An 18,826-nucleotide genomic window follows, 5' to 3' on the forward strand; every position below is an offset into this window, starting at 1 on the left:
GTAGAGCCGACGGACCACCAGGCCGCTGCCCCCACCCAACTCGAGACACCTCCTGGCTCTACCCCGTCAGGCTCAGCAGTCCCAGAGCCCTGCCCAGCACACCACCAACTCTGCACAAAGACCCCTCCATCACTCAGTGTCTTTTTCCAGCACAGAGACCCACAACAGGAGGTCTGGGAGGATCCACACCAGGCAGCCCAGCCCTGCCAGGCAGTGGCTCAGGGAAGAGCTGGGAAGATAGCAGGACGTAGCCTCTCCACTAAGTTTCTTTACAAACAGAGGCTCACACAGTAAGACTGGGCCAGTGAACCCAGGGTAGGCCCAGCCCTCGGTACGGCCTTCCGTGCCTACTCCTCAGAGTACTCTTGTGAATTCTCTCCCTTTTCTGGGAGGAGAGGAGGGAGGCCAGAGACCAAACCCTCCTCCAGGGCCACCCACCTCCGGAACCAGCAGCTGGGAAGAGCAGCTGAGGAAGGCAGGCAGCTCTCTGCTGCCACCCGGTGGCGGTGAGGAGGAAGCGGCAGCGCCCAGGCCCAGCCAGGGTTCCGGCCACACCTCCTCAGCAGAACTCTCCTGGGTAAGGGTTCGGGCCTGGCAGGGGCAGGGTGCTGGCCTCTCGCACCAGCTTCCAGAGGCCCCCACGAGAAGCCTCCTCTGGCAGCTCCCGGGCCTCAGCTCAGCTCCTCTCCAGCCCCGGGGGAAGGGAGTGCTGACCTGTTTGATGGGAATGGCCCGACCACTCCCGATGCTGTCCACCTTGCACTCGGCGGCTTTTTTCTCCCGGTCCAGGTCGGCACCCTTTCGAGACTGGAAGAGAAAAGAAGAGGCGTGTTAAAGGCGCCCAGGTCCGCGGGGTCAGCTGCCCACCTGGAATCCCCAGCCAGCCCTCCCGCCCTCCCTCCTCCTGGGCAGGCCCTAGCAGTGGGGCAGGGCCGGGGCGGCGGGACCGGGAAGGAACTGAGACCACGAGTATTCCAACGGGTTTATTCTTACACACGGCACCATACAGAGCAGCACAGGTCACTGGGCCGGGCCCGCCCCTTACAAAAGAGCAAGGACACGAGATACCGAGGGCGTGAGGAGCGCGCAGCCCAGGGGGCTGGGGCGTAAGAGAAGGGAAGGGGCGAGGAGAGGTGGCCGGTGGGGCTGAGGGACGGCCGGGAGCACAGGGCACGACCACCAGGGAGAGCAAAGTCCAGAAGGGAGCGGGCAGCGGCCCGTCTGCGGCACAGACACCACACGGCACGTTGCGCCGAGCGCGGCGGCGTGGCCCGAGGGGCACAGTGGATGGAGAGAGAGAGGAGAGAGGCCAGAAGAGGCCCTGCGCCCCTGCCGGGCTCCTGGGGCAGAGCCCGCCTGAATGCCGATCCTAGGAAATGGGAGGCCAAGAGAGGGGAAGGCAAGCGCGGCGTGGCTGCGGCGTCCGGCGGAGCAGGAACGGCAGAAGTCCATGCAGGAAGGAGCGGAGGAGGGGAGGGGCGGGGGAGCTCCCCCAGGAGCAGCTGGGCCGCCGGCAGGCCGGGCGGGCGCTCGGACGCCCCGGCCTCTGGGCCTCGTCGCTGGCCGGCGCCGGGCGAGGGCCGAGCTCCCTTCTTCTCCATGCAGCGAGCCTGGCGCAGCGCGTCCAGCCGGGCTGGTCCCTGGCAGCCCCCGGCCGCGGGCTCCGGCGTTCCTAGCCTTGCCTGGGGGTGGGGGTTAGTTACAAAGGTTCCTGTGGGTCTCTGGAGTGGGGAGCACGGCGGCCGCGTCTCATCTGAGAGCAGTCCCAGGGCCCGGCCCGCCTCCGGCCCCGCACAGGGGAGAATGTCCAGAGGTGCTGTGTGTCACCACCTGGTCTTCTAATTTGGAAGGAGTTGGAAAGGCCTTTTTGTTGATGAAAAGTTGGAAACAGTGGCACATATCTGCAAATATCGAAAGAATAAAGATTTTGGCAAGTTATACTCAAGCCCCGCACAGTCGGTCAGCAGTGGTGAGGGCAGAGACCCAGGCGCCTGGGGAGAGGCGGCAGCGGGATGAAGAGGAGGAGGAGGAGGAGGAGGAGGAGGAGGAGGAGGAGGAGGAGGAGGCGGCGGCGGCGGCGGCAGCGGGCGGCTGGGCAGTCCATCTCAGCGAGGAGTGTTCTCCACTCCCGGCCCCACATCCTCCTGCTCACCCAGGCTGCCGGGAGCCAAGGGCACAGGGAAGAGGCAGAGGGCCACCGCTGCAGCGTGGGAGCAGCACAGCCAAAGGAGCGGAAGAGCTGGGCCAAGGGCCACTGCCCACGGCTCCACCGTCAGCGCCTGCCCCGGGGCCTCTCCTGGGTGCCACAGCCTCTGCCCCTTCGGCCCAGGGAGGAGGAAGGTGGAAGGGCCTGCCGCCACCCGGCCCCCAGAGAGAGGAGCCGGTCGTGGGGAGTGGGGTGCAGCCTGTCCCAGCCAGGCTGGCGAGCAGAGAGGCCCCCAACCACCAGAGGATCCCTGGGAGCCCAGAGGGGCACCCCCCGGGATGGGAAGCAGGGCGAGAGTGGCAACAAAACGAGTACATGACGTCACGGGGGAGACGGGGGACGTCAGCGGCCACGTCCAGCGGGAGAGTCACAAGGGCACCAGCCACAGAACAGGTGTGGCTCTGCTGGGGAGGACGATGAGGGCGAGGGGGTGGCCCCAGCAGCGACGATGAGAAGGGGAGGTCCCGAGATGCACCTCTAGAGACGAACATGTCTTGAGGCTGCCTCGGGGACAATGGCGCAAGTGAGGTCACCATGGAAACAATGGAAAGGAAAAATAAGGTCGCCACAGGGACGATGGAGAGGATGAAAGGGCCTGGAGGGGCGGCCGGGCCGAGGACGCGCGGCGGGGCGGGCAGGCGGAGGCAGCACAGCGGGGCGGGCGGGGAGCACCAAGGCGCCGGCGAGGGGGCAGCCGAGGGAGGAGCGCGTGCCCTGGGGTGTTGCAGGACCAGCAGCAGAGCAGGGCGGGAGGTGAGGCGTGGTGTGGAGAGAGCGGGTGACGGAGGCGGGATGTCCGGGAGCAGGTGCCGAGGGCATGGATGGCGGTCGCTGCGCTAGAGCAGCAGTGGCGGCAGCAGGCGGTGCGGGCACAGGCAGGCGGCCCACGGTGCTGCGCGTCGCAGTGGGCGTGCATGGGAACGAGAAGCTGTGCGTCCAGGCAGGGTCGGGGCTGGGGGCACCACGCAGGGCAGCAGCTGGCAGCAGGAAGGGGGTCGGTCAGCGTGGCCGGGGGGGGCGCACAGCAGGCACGGGGAGACAGAGGCAGGCAGACTGAGCGGACGTGCGCAGGGCTGGCGGAGGCGAGGATGCACGAGCGAGGCCTGGGGAGCACTGGCTCTGTCTGGACGGGGTTCCTGAGAGCCTGGCCGGGGCCTGACCTGGCGGGCTGGACGGACAGCCAAGCCCTGACGCTCAGAAAGAGGTGCGTGGAGTGACGCAGGAGGACAGGGTGATCTCCTGAGAGTCCAAACGGGCAGCTCACCCACCTGTGTCTGACCCAAGACTCCCAGAATGGTCCAGCCAGGTCCAAGCTGGATGGTGAGTTTGGGGACGGGCACTGCGTGTCAGACGCAGGCTCGGGGCGCCTAAGAGCTGACGGGCTGGGCCCCTACTGTGGAAGGCACACCAGACCCTGGGGGTGGGGTCTGCGGGGAGGGGGAAGAGAGGATGAGCCTGGAAGGGTACTGAGGCAGGGACTCAGGAGATGGAGCCCTGGGGAAAGATGGCTAAGCCTTTGTTAGGCTGACCGCAGCAGCGGGTGGAAAGCATGGGAGAATGAAAAGAGTGGGCAGGTGGACCGGAGGCCTGGGTCCTGTTCTAGCTCTGCCAGCTAACGCTTTCTGTAGCCTCAAGCAAACGACCTCGGGGCCTTGGTCCACAACTGCGGAATCAAGGGTGTCTTGGAGTTAGAGCAGACGCATCCAAAGATCCCTCAAGCTGCCAGGAAGCCCTAAGGGGTCAGGGAGCGGGAGGATGAGTGTGTGCAGCTGGGAGGAGGGCCTGTGTGGATGTGCGGAGGGCGGCCCCGTGGGCTCGGAGGAACAGTCTAGAAGAGTCTAGGTGCCGACGGGGGCACGGGCAAGGAGCCAACAGAAGCGGCGCGTCTGTGCGGATAGAGTCGGCGGGCGGCATCGTCCTGACTCGTCCCGCAGGCGGCTCCTGCCTGCTCCCTCCTGGCCGAGGGCCGGGGGCTCAGCCCTGCCTGTTCAGTGAAGGCCACCGGGCAGGCGGGAGGGGCGGGCACGTACCGTGAAGATGTTGGAGCGCCGCTTGGACTGCTTGCGGATGGGTGTGGGGGTGGAGGAGGCAGCGATGGTCTCGATGCGCAGCTCCCGCTGGCTGATGCTGGGGGTGGAGGGGACTGAGGACGAGTAGTCGCTGAAGGCGCTGCTGCCTCCATTCGTGGCCTGAGGACAGAGAGGCTGCTGAGGGCGGCTCTGGGGGGCGCGGGGCGGGTGGCAGACGGGAGCTGGGAGCCCTGCGGCGCGGACATCTGGCCTGGGGCTCCCGGGGCAGCAGAGGGGCCACTAGCTCCTACAGGTGGTACCAAGCAGCATGGCCTGGAGGCCAGCAGGACCCAGCGGTCACCGCACTGGGCTGCCCCTCTAGGGCCGCAGCAGGGGCCACTCAGGGCCAGCCGGGGAGCTGGATCGGAGGCAATGCCTAGCAGGTTGGCATCAAGGACAGAGGCCAGAGGAGAACAAACTGTGGAGTCCTGGCTCACGGGTGGGTGTGACGCGAGGTGGCAGGTCACCCTGGATGAGCTCCAAGTCAGTGACAAATATCAAGGCTGCTGCAGGCTGGGGTGCGGCTCAGGGTGCAGGGGGAGGATGAGGTTTGCTTCCACGCAATGTGGGTGACAGGGCGCAGGATAAGGGAGGGCCGGGGCAGAGAGCAGGACAGCTAAGACTGCTCCCGAGGAAGACGCGGGTAAGGGAGAGATGGCAGAGGCTCGCAGGAGAGAGAAGGCGGGTGCTCGGCAGTGTGTGCCCAGGGTTCGGGAAGCACAGACAGTGCGGCAAGGCCACCCACTAACGGCCACGAGACGATCACTAGGGAGAGGACGTGTCCTGCCCTGGCAGCCTCCTGGAACCCTAACGCGTACAAAAGGAGCAAAACCCCTGAGCTGCGGCCCCTCGGCGAGCAGGGCCCCAGCTCTGCAGCGGAGGCAGAGGCGCTCAAAGACAACGAAGAAAGACCGATCGTTCTTCCTTTCTTCCCCGTGGGAATGCTTCCAGGGGAGGAAGCCCTGACACTTTCTAAAGCACCCAAGGGGAGGCTCTCTGAAAAAGCCACCGGGCTGTCATCAGGACCCTCGTGGGCCGGGGGGCCTCCGAAAGGCAATGGCCCTTGACAGAAGTAAAGGAGGGGCTGTCAGCTTGACCACTCAGCAAGCACACCTGTGACGGCCCAGGGCTTTCCGCTAAGCAGGCGACCAAGGGGGGAAATGCAGTTACAGAAGCACTGGCCTGTATGCCAAAGGCCAAAAAATAACCAGGCAGTAGGCCCAGGAAGTGGGCAGGTGTCCAAGTGGTGTTACGGGAGGAACACTGGCTCAGAACATCCCCACCACCCCACGCGGCATGAATGCCACTGGCTCTTGTGGGGTACACGCTGCCCTTCTAAATGCGAACACGGAGGGAAGGGCCAGCAGGTGAGGAGCAGCAGGCCTCCAGGAACTCCTCTGCTCCTCCTGAGCGCTCAGGAGGCGGCACGGGAAGCGGGTACTGAGGCGGCGCTAAGTGACCAGAGCAAATGCTTAGGCGGCCTCAGCTGACGTGGCCGCGGGGCGAGGAGAGCAGGGATGGGGACCTGCGGGAAGGCAGTCACCACGGGGCACAGATGAGGCCAGGCCAGGCCCGTCGTGCAGGCGAAGGGGACTCGAGCCAGTGCTTTCAAACCATCCGCGAGGCGGGAGACCAGACGAGGTGGGGACAGGCAGGCAGACAGACAGAACGGAGAGGCAGGGCCGCGGCGGGGCGGGGCGGGGCGGGGCGGGCGGGCGTGCGGTGGGAGGGGGGAGGCTGGCCGCACCTGGTTGATGTGCACGGCCGGGATGGAGGCAGCGGACACGGCCGAGTGGCTGGGGGAGTTGGGCAGTGACTTGCAGGGCCCGATGGCCAGCTGCTGCTTCTTCCGCAAGGCCACTACCTTCTGGGCCACTGCAGGGGACAGCGGAGTCAGTTACCCCTCTGCGGAGGAGGGAGGAGCCCCGCTTAGAGCCGCCCCCCGGAGCCTGCCTGACCCCCCTTGGGGGGAGCGTCCCCGAGCCGCGTTACCGTCCTGGAAGACGCGCTCCACGTTGAGCCCGTAGGTGGCGCACGTCTCGTAGTAGGTGCAGCGCTTCAAGTCTGTGGACAGCTTGCGGGCCCTGCTGTCGTCAATGACCCTCGGGTTCGCGGCACTGATGGCGTCTGTCGGGGACGGGAGGGTGGGGACTGACTCAGCCTGCTGAGGGGCTGGGGCCTCCGGGCGGTGGGGGCCACTTGGTCAGAGGGTGGGGGGGCAAAGAGCCCGGGCGGCGGACGACACGGAGCCCGAGAATGCGGGTGTCCGGGCCTTGTTCCAGCTCTGCCACCGACGCGCTGAGTGGCCATGAGCCGGCCACTCTGTTGATTCATCTCAAAACACGGACATGACCATCGCACGGATGGCAGGACCTCAGCTGGGGGAGACCCAGCGTGTACAGAGGAAAGAGGGGGCACCTGCTGCGGGGCGCCATGAAAGGGCTGGTTCGGCGCCGGGAGGGCGGGGGAGGCAGGCCTTCTCACACCTGCCCGCCTGGGGACCCACAGCCCCCACGCCACCCCTGCAGGCCCGCTCACCCTGCGTGCCCACCAGCACCATGGGCACCTCGCTGGCGTTGCGGAAGCTGCAGAGGCGCAGGAAGTAGTTGTACACCGTCTGGAAGCTGATTTCATCCTCCAGGCTGAACACAAACACCACCGCGTCCACCCAGGCAGCAAACTAGGGGGGACCGAGCACAATTACCACCCTCACCTGGGCGCGGGCAAACGTCGTGCCCCTCTCCCCACACGCAACCTTGCGCAGTCCCAACTGGGAACCTGGAGAAAGGGGCAGCACGGGCCAGGGCTGGGGCAGGAGCGTCACCTGGAGCTCAGGGGGGCCTCCTTCATCTCGGATCAGCAGCAGGTAACTCTGGCCATCCACCACAATCTCCTTCTTAAACCGACCCCCTAGGACAGAGTGCACTGTCAGGCCCTAAACCGCAAGAGTGAGCCCACGGGGGCCAAAGAGAGAAGAAATCCACAGCTTCCAACAGAGAAGACAGGAAGACTGAGAAAGACAAGGGGCTGGAGCCCCCCTGCACAGACAGCGGGAAGAAGGGACAGGGGCCACCGAGCCTGGCCCAGAACGCTCACCTTCGGGGGACTCCTCCTGGACATAGGTCCCCGTCAGATAGCGGTGCACCAGGGCCGACTTCCCACTAGACAGGTTCCCCACAATGCCCTGCGGGAGAGGAAGGTGGGAGAGCAGTGGTCAGAGGGCAGGAAGGAGGACATGGGGCAGGAAAGGCTAAAACATCAGGGAGGAGAAGGGCCAGCGCTGAGGATGGGAAAGGAAAGAGAAACAGGAAAGAGATGGGCGACGGGAGAGGCCAAGCCTGGAGACGGAGGGGGCTGGAAGCAGGGGAAGCGATGCCGCCCACCACTCCAGCCTGAACCCCCAGCCCCAGGGCTGCCTGGGCCTCCCACGGGCCTCACTCACCACTTTAAGCTCCGGCACCGAACGGCTCAGGGTCCACTCCTGGCTGTTCACAAAGGAGTCTGCGGGAGAGAAGGCCGCCCGTCAGGACTGGGATGGTACACACATCTTTGCTATGCACCACCAGCTGCCTCCGACGCTGCCCCTTCCGAGGCCAAGGCCAGAAAACAACCCTCACACCCTAGTTTCCTAGGGAGCAGCAGGAACGCTCTGTGCGGGTGGGACAGAGCGATGACAGCCCTCAGGTCCCCTGGCCCGGACCTGATCCCTCCCTGCTCTTACTGCTCCAGCAAGGTGAGCAGTGACTACCTGGAGCCACACCTGGCCTGGTGCCCCCCGCCTGGTGAGAGGCCCCCAGTAGATCTCAGCTAGACCCATGCGGGCTGGGGGGCAGCCTCTGCCGCGAGTAGGAACAGCTCACCCTCGCAGGGTGGGGCCACCCACCACATTCCTGGAGGCTGAAGAGGGAGGAGCCCTCACCTGGCCCTGTTCTGCGAGAGGCAGGTCCAACCAGGAGCTATCTACTCCACCCGACAGGCCTCCTCCCCAGACCCCTCCCTGTCAGGAGGCCACCACCTTTTCTGTCCCAGAGACCCGCCTCCGGGGCTCCTCCTCTCCAGTCCAACCTCGGCTCCTGCCAGACTCCAGCTACCCAGAGCCCTGCTACAGCCAGGCCCCTCTCCTCCATCCTCTAGGTTGTACTGGACGTCCTGTGGCCAGCTCCAGGCAGCTCGGGCCTGGGCCAGCCTCTCTGGCTGAGCTGGGCTTGCTCCCCCTCCCCAGGCTGTCTCAAAGAACAGTTATGACAGTCGGGTCCGCAAGCAGTCCCGAAACTCAGCTGCAAAAGCAACTAGAGGTGAGGGCTCAGGCCTCGCCTGGGAGCTAGAAATGCTGCCGGCTCCGAGGGAGTCTCCATCCCTCGCAGGCCCCAATTCCTCGGGCGCCAAAAGTGAGAGAGGGGCTCCTCCGACCCGCTCTCCTTCCACCCCCACGCTAGGACCACGGGCGGGAGGCCCTGCCCGGACCCACCTGGAAGCCCGCCTCTGCCACAGCCACCTTCTCCAGACCCACCAGCGACCCCCGAGGCTTTGCCTGCCCGGCGCGCATCCGGCTCGGCCAGCGCCGGCCAGCCCCCCGGCCCACGCGGCACGCCCCCCTCTCCCAAGTAGGTTCCCGGTTTGTTTCGCACCCGCCCTCAACCCCGGGCTCCAACCCGAGCGGCCACCAGGCGGGGGGCTCTCCCCCTTACCGCTCGGCGCGGCCAGGCGCCCGGGGGCCGGGGCCGCGCGGCGGCTCCACAGCGGCTCGGGGGGCGCGGGCGCGGGCGCGGGCTCCCTCCGGCGGAAGCGGCTGGTGAGCAGCCTCCAGAGGCCGGCGGCGGTGCGGGGGCGGCCGGGCTCGGGCGCGGCGCGCGGGGCCTCGGCGCCCAGCAGCAGGTCGCGGCGGCTGGGGAAGGCGCCCAGGGAGCTGGCGTCGCCGTCGCTGCGGGTGCGCGCCCGGGGCAGCAGCCCCGACTCGGCGCGCCGGATCTCCTGGCCGCGGCGCAGGCGGAAGCTGAAGCTCTTCCTGAGCGCCGACAGGCCCCGCCGCGGGCCCGGGGCGCTGCGGCCGCCGCCGCGCAGCACCTGCCAGCGCTGGCTGCTCCACAGCGAGGCGCCCCGCAGGAAGCCCGCGCTGCCCGCGCGGCCCAGCCCCGCGCCCGCGCCCTCGGCCGCCAGCTCCAGGCGGTTCACCTCCAGGAACGTCATGCTGGTGGGCCGCGGCACCGGGGCCCCCCGCGGGCGGCTGCGCCGGGCCGGCGCGGGGCTGGGCGCGGGGCTGGGCGCGGGGCTGGGCGCGGCCGAGCCGGGGCGCCCCGAGGGAGCGGGCCCGGGCGCCGGCGGGGGGCCGTCGGCGGGGCCGCGGCGGCCGAAGCGCGGGCGCAGGAGGCCGAGCAGCAGGCTGCGGGCGCCGGCGGCCGGCGGCCCCGGGCCCCCCGAGCATACGCTCCGCGGCCGCGCCGGCTGCTCGCGCGCGGCGCACAGAGCGGCCTGCAGGGCGGAGGCGGCGCAGCCGGCCGGGGCGCCGTGCAGGTCCAGCGAGTCGCAGACGCTGAGGGCGCGGCGGCAGGCGGCGGGCCGCTCCCGGCTGCAGCTGTCCTCCGGCGACCAGCCCCGCTCCATGCTCAGGGCCCGCGGGCGAGGGCCAGGCCCATGGCGAGGGGCGCGGGGCTGGGCCCGGGCCGGGGCCGCGGCCGGGGCGCACGGACCTCCGGCCTCTGGGCACCTGGTGTCGGCCGACCGAGTCCCTCAACGCCTCCACCTCGCAGCCGGCAAGTCCAGACCTGGAGAGGCCGGGAGCCAGCCCAGCACCGAGAGAGAGGCGGCAAGCCTGGCCTGGAACAGCCAGGAACGGCGGCGGCAGGGGAGCCAGCCTGCTGGGGCAGCCCCCGAGCCCTCAGAAAACAGGAAATTCCAGCCCAGGGCTCCTCCTGGGTTGGGGCAGATAGGTGAGGAGCTGTCATTAAGAGCAGGCCAAATAAATAACAGTCCCCGGCACACCACACGCTGGGCTCGGTTCTGGAGAGAAGCGGACCATTTGCTCTTTCTACAGGGAAGAACCAGAAGGTGACCCACCAGGGTAGGAGTCAGTAAAGGCCTAAATTATGAGTCAGGAGTGATGCCGACTTCGAGCCTCAGTCTTCTCATCTGGAAAATAGGAAGCCTGAAGGAGGCGATCCTATCTTAGCTTTTGGCTCAGACACTCTGAGGTTGGGAAACTCAGTTGCTGCGTGTTTCAGTCAGCTCTTCTGTTAAGGACCGAGGCCGCCTTCTTCGTTGGAGATTATAAAATTTTCTGGAGTTGGTTAAGTGTTGTCCTGCCCAAGGGCAGCAGAAAATCAAAAGATAACCTCTGGACCTGGACCACACAGTTCTGGACGAGTGACTCACTTCTGAGCCCCTGACGTCTCCAGCCTCCTCCAGCTCACTGGTTCTCACGTCCTGTCCAGAGGCTCTGCAGTGGTGAAGCTTCAGACTGCAGTACTGGTTGAAGCCTGACGCTCACTCCAAGCACCGATGCCCTCTGAATTTCACGAGTGTGGGCTGCACCAGACATTAAATGCAAGGCTCACTCCAGGACAGGGGCAGGGGGCAGGCAGTTGCCATGCTGTACTCTCCACTGCCATTTCAACACCAATCCTCTCCGAGGCCCTGGAGATGAGCCAGTTTACCATATTCCACAAGGACCACAAGCAGATCAGGAGAAACCAGTTTAGGCAGTGGCAAGGATGAGGGGGCTTGCATTTCTTCGAAAGATGTAATACTCCCAGGTTTCCTCCACCCCCAGTCCAACCCAACCCCAGCGCTCCTGTCCCTCTCAGCTTTAGAATTCCTTGGTTCCGGTCAGCAACAAAGTACAAGATAAAAGTGGCACATTCCTGAGGGGGCTGGGGTGGGGGAATGCCTGAGGAAGGCAGGGCCTCTCCATCCTAGGTGCTCCCGTGGAACCCAGAGCTGGAAACTCGCAAGTCCTGGGCTGGATCTCCCAGGCTTGGAGAGGCGCCGGGGGTGATTTCTTATTTTCCTGGGACTCGTTATTAACAATGATGAGGACGGTTTCTTTCTCTCCGGGATGCGTATCCCCTACATAATAGTCGGTTCTGCAGAAGAGCCTTTCCCAGGCTCCTTCAGGCGTGGGAGACGAGAATGCGACCCGGGACTCCTGACTCACGTTCCCAAGTTTAAGTCTCACACACTCAACTTCCCTATCTTCATAGCCGTCTGTCCTCTCTCACACACACAGTGATTACCCTTCCCCCAAAGAATAAGGTTGCTCATTCCAAACTCTCCCCTGAAGCCAATGAAAATGCAAGCACAGACAGCAGCTATCAGAGACAGGTGGGGACTGAGGGGGGCAGGAGACAAGGTGCCTAACAGGGGAAGGGCTGCTCAGAACCCAACTGGCTACCCTCAGGGGGAGAGGAGTAGGATGGGAAGGGAGAAGAAAAGGCCCCCAGTTACTTAGACACACACACACAGACTCCAGGAGGGCAGGCAGCAGTGCCCAGTCTGGGAACTGAAAGAACATGTCACATTCTCAGAGGACTCACCAGCTTCTAACCCCCACTACACCTGCAGAATTGGTCCAGGCGGAATGCTCAGCCTGGGTCAATCCCCAAACCTCGGGCAGCTTCCCCTTCCTCATCAGGCTGCCTCTTTCCTATTCCTTCTTCCCAGAAACCTTTCCTGACGTGGGGAAACTAGGCAGAGAAGGGCACCTGCCTGCACATAAATGTCTCAGGAGACCAGCCAGTTAAAGACCCCAGAGCGACTCCCCTGGTGGCGCAGTGGTTAAGAATCCACCTGCCAATGTAGGAGACAGGGGTTCGATCCCTACTCCAGGAAGATCCCACATGCTGCAAAGCAGCCTGTGCACCACAACTACTGAGCCTGTGCTCTAGAGCCCATGAGCCATGACTTCTGAAGCTCGCAAACCTAGAGCCCATGCCCTCCAACAAGAGACGCCACCACAATGAGAAGCCTGCACACTGCAACAAAGAGTAGCCCCCGCTCACTGCAACTAGAGAAAGCCCACACAGCAACAGACCCAATGCAGCCAATAAAAAATTTAAAAATTTATTAAAAAAAAAAAAAAGACCTCAGAAAGGAGATCAGTGCAAGCACACACCTCTCTTCCTTGTTGGCATCAGCCCCCTGGTCAGGAACAACGTCTCTGTGTTCTGTCTGACAAGATTCCACTCCAAAGAGATGTGGCAAACAGCTCACTCAACACAGCCCAAAGGAAATTAGGACACTCCTAAAAAGCTTCAGGCTGGGGCCACGGAAACCATACAAAAATCCCATAAAACTAGCCCTCGTGTCAGTTCTCTGATTCTTAAGGTCATCAGAAACACCAGGCTGAATCTGTCCCGTAGGGGTGAGACCCCCATGGAAGCTTATGGGGGGATGAAAGACGCCATCTCTCGCGATGCCTGCAGTGTGCCTCCTAGGTGTGGCTGGACACGCTTCCGTGGAGGCTGAACGTGCAGAGGCTGAGCACTGAGCGGCCCCTTCTGCTCTGAGCGCAGGCAAATCAGAAGAAGAGACAACTCTAGAGCCAGGTGAGCTGGACTGGCTACTAGGACCTGAGAGAAGAGGCGCCTGCATGTGCGTCTGTGGCCTGCGGGTGGCAGGGACGCACTACTAAACCCAGGGCGTCCAGGGAGAAAGAGAAAGACCCCCGCAAAGGCAAGGCCTGTGAGGCACTGCGCAGAAATAGTGCACTGGTGGGCAGAAAAGGAAGGGCAGCGTCTGGCCCAGGAATCCCACAAAACCTTGCACCTAGCCTTCCTCAAATATTTGCTGGGTGATCCATCCATCGATAAGTGCTGAGGCACGCCCAGCTGAGGCCACGCAGCCACAGAGCCTGTGGAGGTCCTTCTCAGAGCCCAGGAAGGGCTAGCTTTCTGCTGAGAGCCGAAGGCTGTGGCTTCTTCCCGGGGCTGGAGTGGTCCCCGAGCCACGGGGCCCTCCGACACCGGTCGGGATCTTCTTGACCACAAGGTGGCAGCAAAACATCTTCCTACAGCCGGTGGGGGCGGGGGGGAGCAGCCAGCTGTGCAGTGAGGAAGGTGGCAGGGACCCCAGCAGTGGCCTGTGGTGGGTGGCCACGCGGGCTGGCCAAGGTCTAGAACCCTGAAATGAGGGAGGTGCCAAGTGCCACACCCCTAGGTGCCCAAGGCCCGCAGGTCTCGAGCAAGCGCTGTCCTCTCTGCGCAGGTCACCAGGCTGGGGATTCGGGAGTCCACGGAGACACTGGGCTGCCTCCCTGACAGCCCGCCATTCACATGGGTGCCCTGCAGGAGAGGACCGTTTAGGGAGCTGTCCACGGCTGTCGCAACGGTCATCTAACACTCATCCCTCTTGGATATTTTCCTGGTGTGTTTAATGCTTCCCCACTAGAACTTGGCCAGGCCTGCAGGTGGTGTGCGAGGGTTCTGTGAATGGATGGATGAACTACATCTCTGCCAGCATGAACTGCACACCTTGGCTTTTGTTCCCCTTGTGGGGAGGGAAGCAGGCTTATGAGAGATGGTCCCTGGCTGAGACAGGCTGTTGAAATAAATCACAGCCGAAATCAGACCCCAAGTGGAGGTGCATGAGGGTGCGCTGGCAAGACACGTGCTCTGGAGGCAAGAGAACTGGGTTCAAATTCAGCCTCTGGCACCTATTAGCTGTGTGCCCGTCAAGTCACCTGCACCTCACTGGGTCTCGGGGGTTAGCCTGTAAACCAGGGGTGATCCCACCTCTCCAGCTGAAGTTGCTGTGAAGACCAGCGCTGTGACTGTGGAGGGTCCAGCTCGGCGCCTGGCACGCGGCAGGCAATCAACACAAGGAGCCATCACTACTGGGCAGGAGAGAGTCACACTGGCCACAGGAACGACGTAGACCAGTGCCAGCTCTCTTCAGGTCAGAAATCTAGCTGGACGCTTGGCAGTTCCCCAGCTCAGGCCTGTGGATTACTGATCCTTCCATCTCTTCTTCTCCAGGAGACCTCAGAGGTGGACCTCAGACATCCCCAAGGCCCTTTTGGATCACATCTTTCTCTTGAAAATCTGATGCAAGCGGTTATGGGCTGAACTGTGTTCCCCTCAAAGTCATATCTTGAAGTCCTAACCCCCAATACCTTAGAATGTGACCTTATTTGGAAATAGGGTGGTTGCAAATGTAATGAGCTAAGATGAGGTCACCCTGGAGTAGGGTGGGCTCTACTCCCATGTGGCTGGTGTCCTCATGAAAAGGGGAAGCTTGGACACGGAGAAGAGACACGGGGAAAAGAGCCATCCACGAGCCAAGGAGAGATGCCTGCAGCACATCCTCCCTGGTGCTTTAAGACGTACATAAAAAACATACAAAAGCTATAGACTCAAGGGGCGGTCTCCTGGGGCCTGGCAGGAGAAATGAGCCCCTTCCCGGACCCTCCCAGGGCTGCTCAGAGGAGCTGGAAATTCTGGCCCATCTTCCATGTTCAGGCGTCAGAGAGCTCCCCTGCCCCCATGGAAAGCTGAGAGGATCAAAGACCACCCTCTATGGGGCAGAGTCATCACAGCCTGGAAATAGCACTAAACTAGCTACTCGATAGTAGTTTCTTCGTTTTTCTTCCTGTTCACAAAGTCTGGGCGAGGCACAGTCCCTCAGGATGCCCCCCCCCCCCACTGGCCTCCTAACCTCATCCTAAAACCCTGAGCAGGACCCAGACAGACAAGACACAGTTCCCTGCTCAGACGAAGTGTCCATGGCTAAGGACCACACATCCCGCCAAGAAAAGTCCACTGCCTTTCAACAGCTCTCCCCAAAGAAGAAGGGAACCGTGCGTGCACCCCGTACACATCCCTCGTAATCCTCCAACGACCCAGAAAGTGGTATGAACCTCACTGCCGTGGGCACAGGGGACTCTAGACTCAAAATGTAAAACTGCGCGCTCCCTCGAGGCACTTTGCCTTTTCATCCCAGTTTTGACACGTGTACTGCATTTCATCCGTCTTTAAAGGTTGTTCTCGGACTTCCCTGGAGGCGCAGTGGGTAAGAATCCGCCTGCCAATGCAGGTGTCACGGGTTCGATCCCTGGTCCAAGAAGATCCCACATGCTGCAGAGCAACGAAGCCCGTGCACCACAGCTACTGAGCCTGTGCTCTAGAGCCCACGAGCCACAACTTCTGAGCCCATGTGCTGCAACTACTGAAGCCCCAGTGCCTACAGACTGTGCTCCGCAACAAGAAAAGCCACGGCAATGAGGAGCCCCCACTCGCCACAACGAGAGAAAGCCTGTGTGCACCAACAAAGACACAACGCAGCCAATAAATAAATTAATTAATTAATTTTTTTTAAAATCTATAAAAGAAAACAATATTGTAAAAGAGGGGACTTCGGACTTCCTAGGTGGCGCAGTGGTAAGGAATCCGCCTGCCAATGCAGGGGACACGGGTTCGAGCCCTGCCCTGGGAGGATTCCACATGCCACGGAGCAACTAAGCCCGTGCGCCACAACTAAAAAAAAAAAAAAAAAAAGAGGGGACTTCCCTGGTGGCCCAGTGGTTAAGACTCCATGCTTCCACTGCAGGAGGTGTGGGTTCGATCCCTGGTCGGGGAACTAAGATCCCACATGCCACTAGGTGCAGCCAAAATAGTAATAATATTGCAAAAGAATATGAAAAAGAATATATGTACATGTGTAACTGAATCACCCTGCTATACACCAGAAACTAACAAAACATTGTAAATCAACTCTACTTCAATAAAAAAAAGTTTCAAATATAAATAAATAAAAGCATCTGATTTCCCATTATAGATTCTGAAAGCAGGGCCTACACTGAGGCCCAGGGCTCTGCCCCACTGCCAAGGCCAAGCCTGCCCATTGCCCCCAGCACCCAGCACACACACCCAGACCCCGGGAGGCCTCCGGATGGGTTCCCCATCAAAGGAAGCCACAGACGGCTCGGGCCAGGGCCAGGGTGACACCAGCAGGGCCTGGACGTGGAGGTCACCTCTCTCCCCACCCCCCCCCAGCCCAGTGGGAGTTGTCAGTCAACACTCAGCTCATGCCCGCTGCCACCACAAGCCCTGCTGGCCTCCCAGCCTCCTCTCACTGTCCCTAGATCATCTCGTGTCTTCTGTAGATGCTAATATCTAATCTGTTCTCACTTCACGGGGGCCTGAGCTCCCGGGCACACAGAGGTCACAGACACCTGCCCCTGTGGCTCAGAGCCAGCCTCTGGCCAGCCATAAGGACAGCAGAGCCACTCTGGTGCCCTACACACCCAAAGCAGCAGCTACAGGCGACAGCACTGGTCACTCGATAACAACAGCCATTTACGGAACACGGTAGGCCCCACTGAGCACTTCACACACACTGACCCACTTAACCCCTCTGAGAAAGGTACTGTGGTTGTTTTGTTATTTATTCAATTATTGGCCACGCCTCACAGCACACAGGATCTTAGTTCCCCGACCAGGGATCGAACCCATGCCCCCTGCAGTAGATGCTCGGAGTCCTAACCACTGGACCGCCAGAGAATTCCTGAAAGGTACTGTTAATCTCCCCATTTTACAGCTGAGGACTTTGAGGCACAGGCACCAGTAGCTTGCCTAAGGTGATGGCTGGGAGGTGGCTTGCAGCTGGCCTTCCAACCCAGGGCACCTGTCTGGCCTCGAGCCCTGGGGCCTCCCGGGCCTGGTGAGATTTCTGCTGACACACAAGTACACATCTTGCAGGCATTCCCCACCCATCTTCCCTTCCTCCTGCCCTGGTACCCACATCAGGGTGGCCCGGCCTTGCCCTTCCCAGCCAGAGAACCTCCTTCCCAAAAGACTCCCCAAGGTTCCTCCTCACCCACCTTCCAAACAAACTCCTGCCCCCAAATCCCACTCTCCCAGCCCTGGATCAGTACGCGGGGCTGACACAGGTTGACAAGCCACCCCTGCCAGGCATGTATGGCATCCACAAAGGAGAAGCCGCCTCGACGGGCGAAAGGGGCGCCATCTGGGGCGGACAGGCCCTCAGCACACCTCACCTTCACGCACGCAGCCAGCCCGGGCCTGAGGTCAGACCACACTCCTGAAGTGAAGATGCTCCCCTGGGCGACCACCATCGTCCTGAGCCCTCAGGTACCCGGCAATACGGGACAATTAGCATCCTACTATGAGACACGCCCTCCCCACCCACGCTGCAGGGGCTCCACGGCCCAGCCGCTGCCCAGGCCCAGGGGTGGATGCCCCAGCGCTGCCCAGGCCCCACGCAGGACTGGGACAGCTAAGCCCCCTGGGGACACAGGGCCACCCCCACCCCCCACCTATGCAGCCAGTTCAGCTTCACGCTTTTCTGCTAGACACCAGCAAGCGTTCCCAATCCCCCCGTGCTCCCGTATCGCAGAGCGGCTAGGAGTGGCAATAAGAGCTTCGGCGCCCGGCACTGGGTTTCAGACTTTCCTCTTTTTTTCTTCTAAATGTAAACAGGGTTTTATTTGGAATTCCCTGGTGGTCCAGTGGTTAGGACTCTGCTCTTTAACTGCCAAGGGCCCAGTTTTGATCCCTGATGGGGGAGCTAAGATCCCAAAAGCCACATGGCACGCCCCCCCCCCAAAAAAAGGGAGGGGTGTTATTTGCAGGGGAGCAGGACTCTAGCCGAACAAGACAAACCCCGCGTCATCGTCTGACTCCTTCGACTCCTCCTTCTTCTCGTGTTTCTGCAGATCCTGGAGCACGGACATGGCCACAGCCCGGCCAGCGGGCGCGCCAGCCAGCTTGCCAACACCCTGGGCAATGACGTCCTCGATGTTCTTTCCGTTCAGCTCACGGATGACCTTGTTGAGCTGGTCGTCGTCCACCTTGATGCCATGCTGTCCAGGATCTTCCTGATGTCCTTGGCAGTGGGGAGGCATTGCCCCTGAGGGCGGCCGGCAGGTAGGTAGGAGGCAATGTAGTGCATCTCTGCGGCGGCCGAGAGGCCTCCCCTGTGCAACCTTGGTGACATCAGGGACCCAGGCTTTCCTCCTAATTCTATTCTCATCTCTCCTCAGCCTGACTCACTGCCCCACCAGCACGTCGGCTCTCAGGCCTTGGCCCCCAGTGAAACAGCGTCAGGGAAACCTGGTGACCACGTGGGGGCTCACGGGGGGCCACCTTGGAGGGAGCTCTGGAGGCCGCGTGGCCACCGCAGCCTCCCCACACAGCCCTCGGCTACAAGATGAGAAGGGCACAGAGGTCAAGGCCATGGGCAGAGCTGCTGTGCTCTGTGAACTTGCACCACAGGCAGAGCCGACCAGGAGCCCTGGGCAGGACCCCTCCCTGGGGCAACACACAGGGCTGAGGTGGAGGGCTCCCTGCAAACCATCCTTCGCAAACGCCCATCGTGGGTCTCCTCCGCTTCCCCTCCCGGCACCTTCACCTGTGCTGCTCTGCGCACTGGCCTCCCTCAGCCCACCTCCTCCCAAGGCCTCGGACCTCAGCTGCCAGCCCCGTGCGGCTTGGCCAGGCAACCAGGGAGCCCACCAGCCACAGAGTCTGTGCGGAGCTGCGGCCGAGCTGCAGGGGAGGCTGTGTGGGACCCTCGGAGGAAGAGGCAGGATGCAATTTGC

The 18,826-nt window shown here is 62.5% G+C and overlaps 1 protein-coding gene and 1 pseudogene across 12 annotated transcripts in view; both read right to left on the reverse strand.

Moving 5' to 3' along the window:
• The window catches only part of AGAP3 (ArfGAP with GTPase domain, ankyrin repeat and PH domain 3), a 57,613-nt gene that overhangs the window by 18,451 nt on the left and 20,336 nt on the right, over positions 1-18,826 (reverse strand). For 2 of the 12 annotated variants that reach the window (XM_057731310.1, XM_057731308.1), the window contains exons 2-9: positions 7,718-7,776; positions 7,372-7,459; positions 7,100-7,185; positions 6,814-6,955; positions 6,268-6,402; positions 6,023-6,150; positions 4,237-4,395; positions 715-807 (exon numbers count right to left, since the gene is read on the reverse strand). In XM_057731310.1, the coding sequence (XP_057587293.1) occupies positions 715-807; positions 4,237-4,395; positions 6,023-6,150; positions 6,268-6,402; positions 6,814-6,955; positions 7,100-7,185; positions 7,372-7,459; positions 7,718-7,776 (890 nt within the window). Of the gene's footprint in view, positions 1-714; positions 808-954; positions 1,902-4,236; positions 4,396-6,022; positions 6,151-6,267; positions 6,403-6,813; positions 6,956-7,099; positions 7,211-7,371; positions 7,460-7,717; positions 7,777-8,023; positions 8,106-8,743; positions 8,762-8,963; positions 10,105-18,826 lie in introns of those variants that run through there. The other 10 variants (XM_057731305.1, XM_057731306.1, XM_057731309.1 and 7 more) reach the window with 10 other exon arrangements.
• LOC130852541 (60S acidic ribosomal protein P2-like) lies at positions 17,870-18,177 on the reverse strand (annotated as a pseudogene).

This window comes from Hippopotamus amphibius, chromosome 4 (genome assembly GCF_030028045.1).
Source record: "Hippopotamus amphibius kiboko isolate mHipAmp2 chromosome 4, mHipAmp2.hap2, whole genome shotgun sequence".
Taxonomy (NCBI): domain Eukaryota; kingdom Metazoa; phylum Chordata; class Mammalia; order Artiodactyla; family Hippopotamidae; genus Hippopotamus; species Hippopotamus amphibius.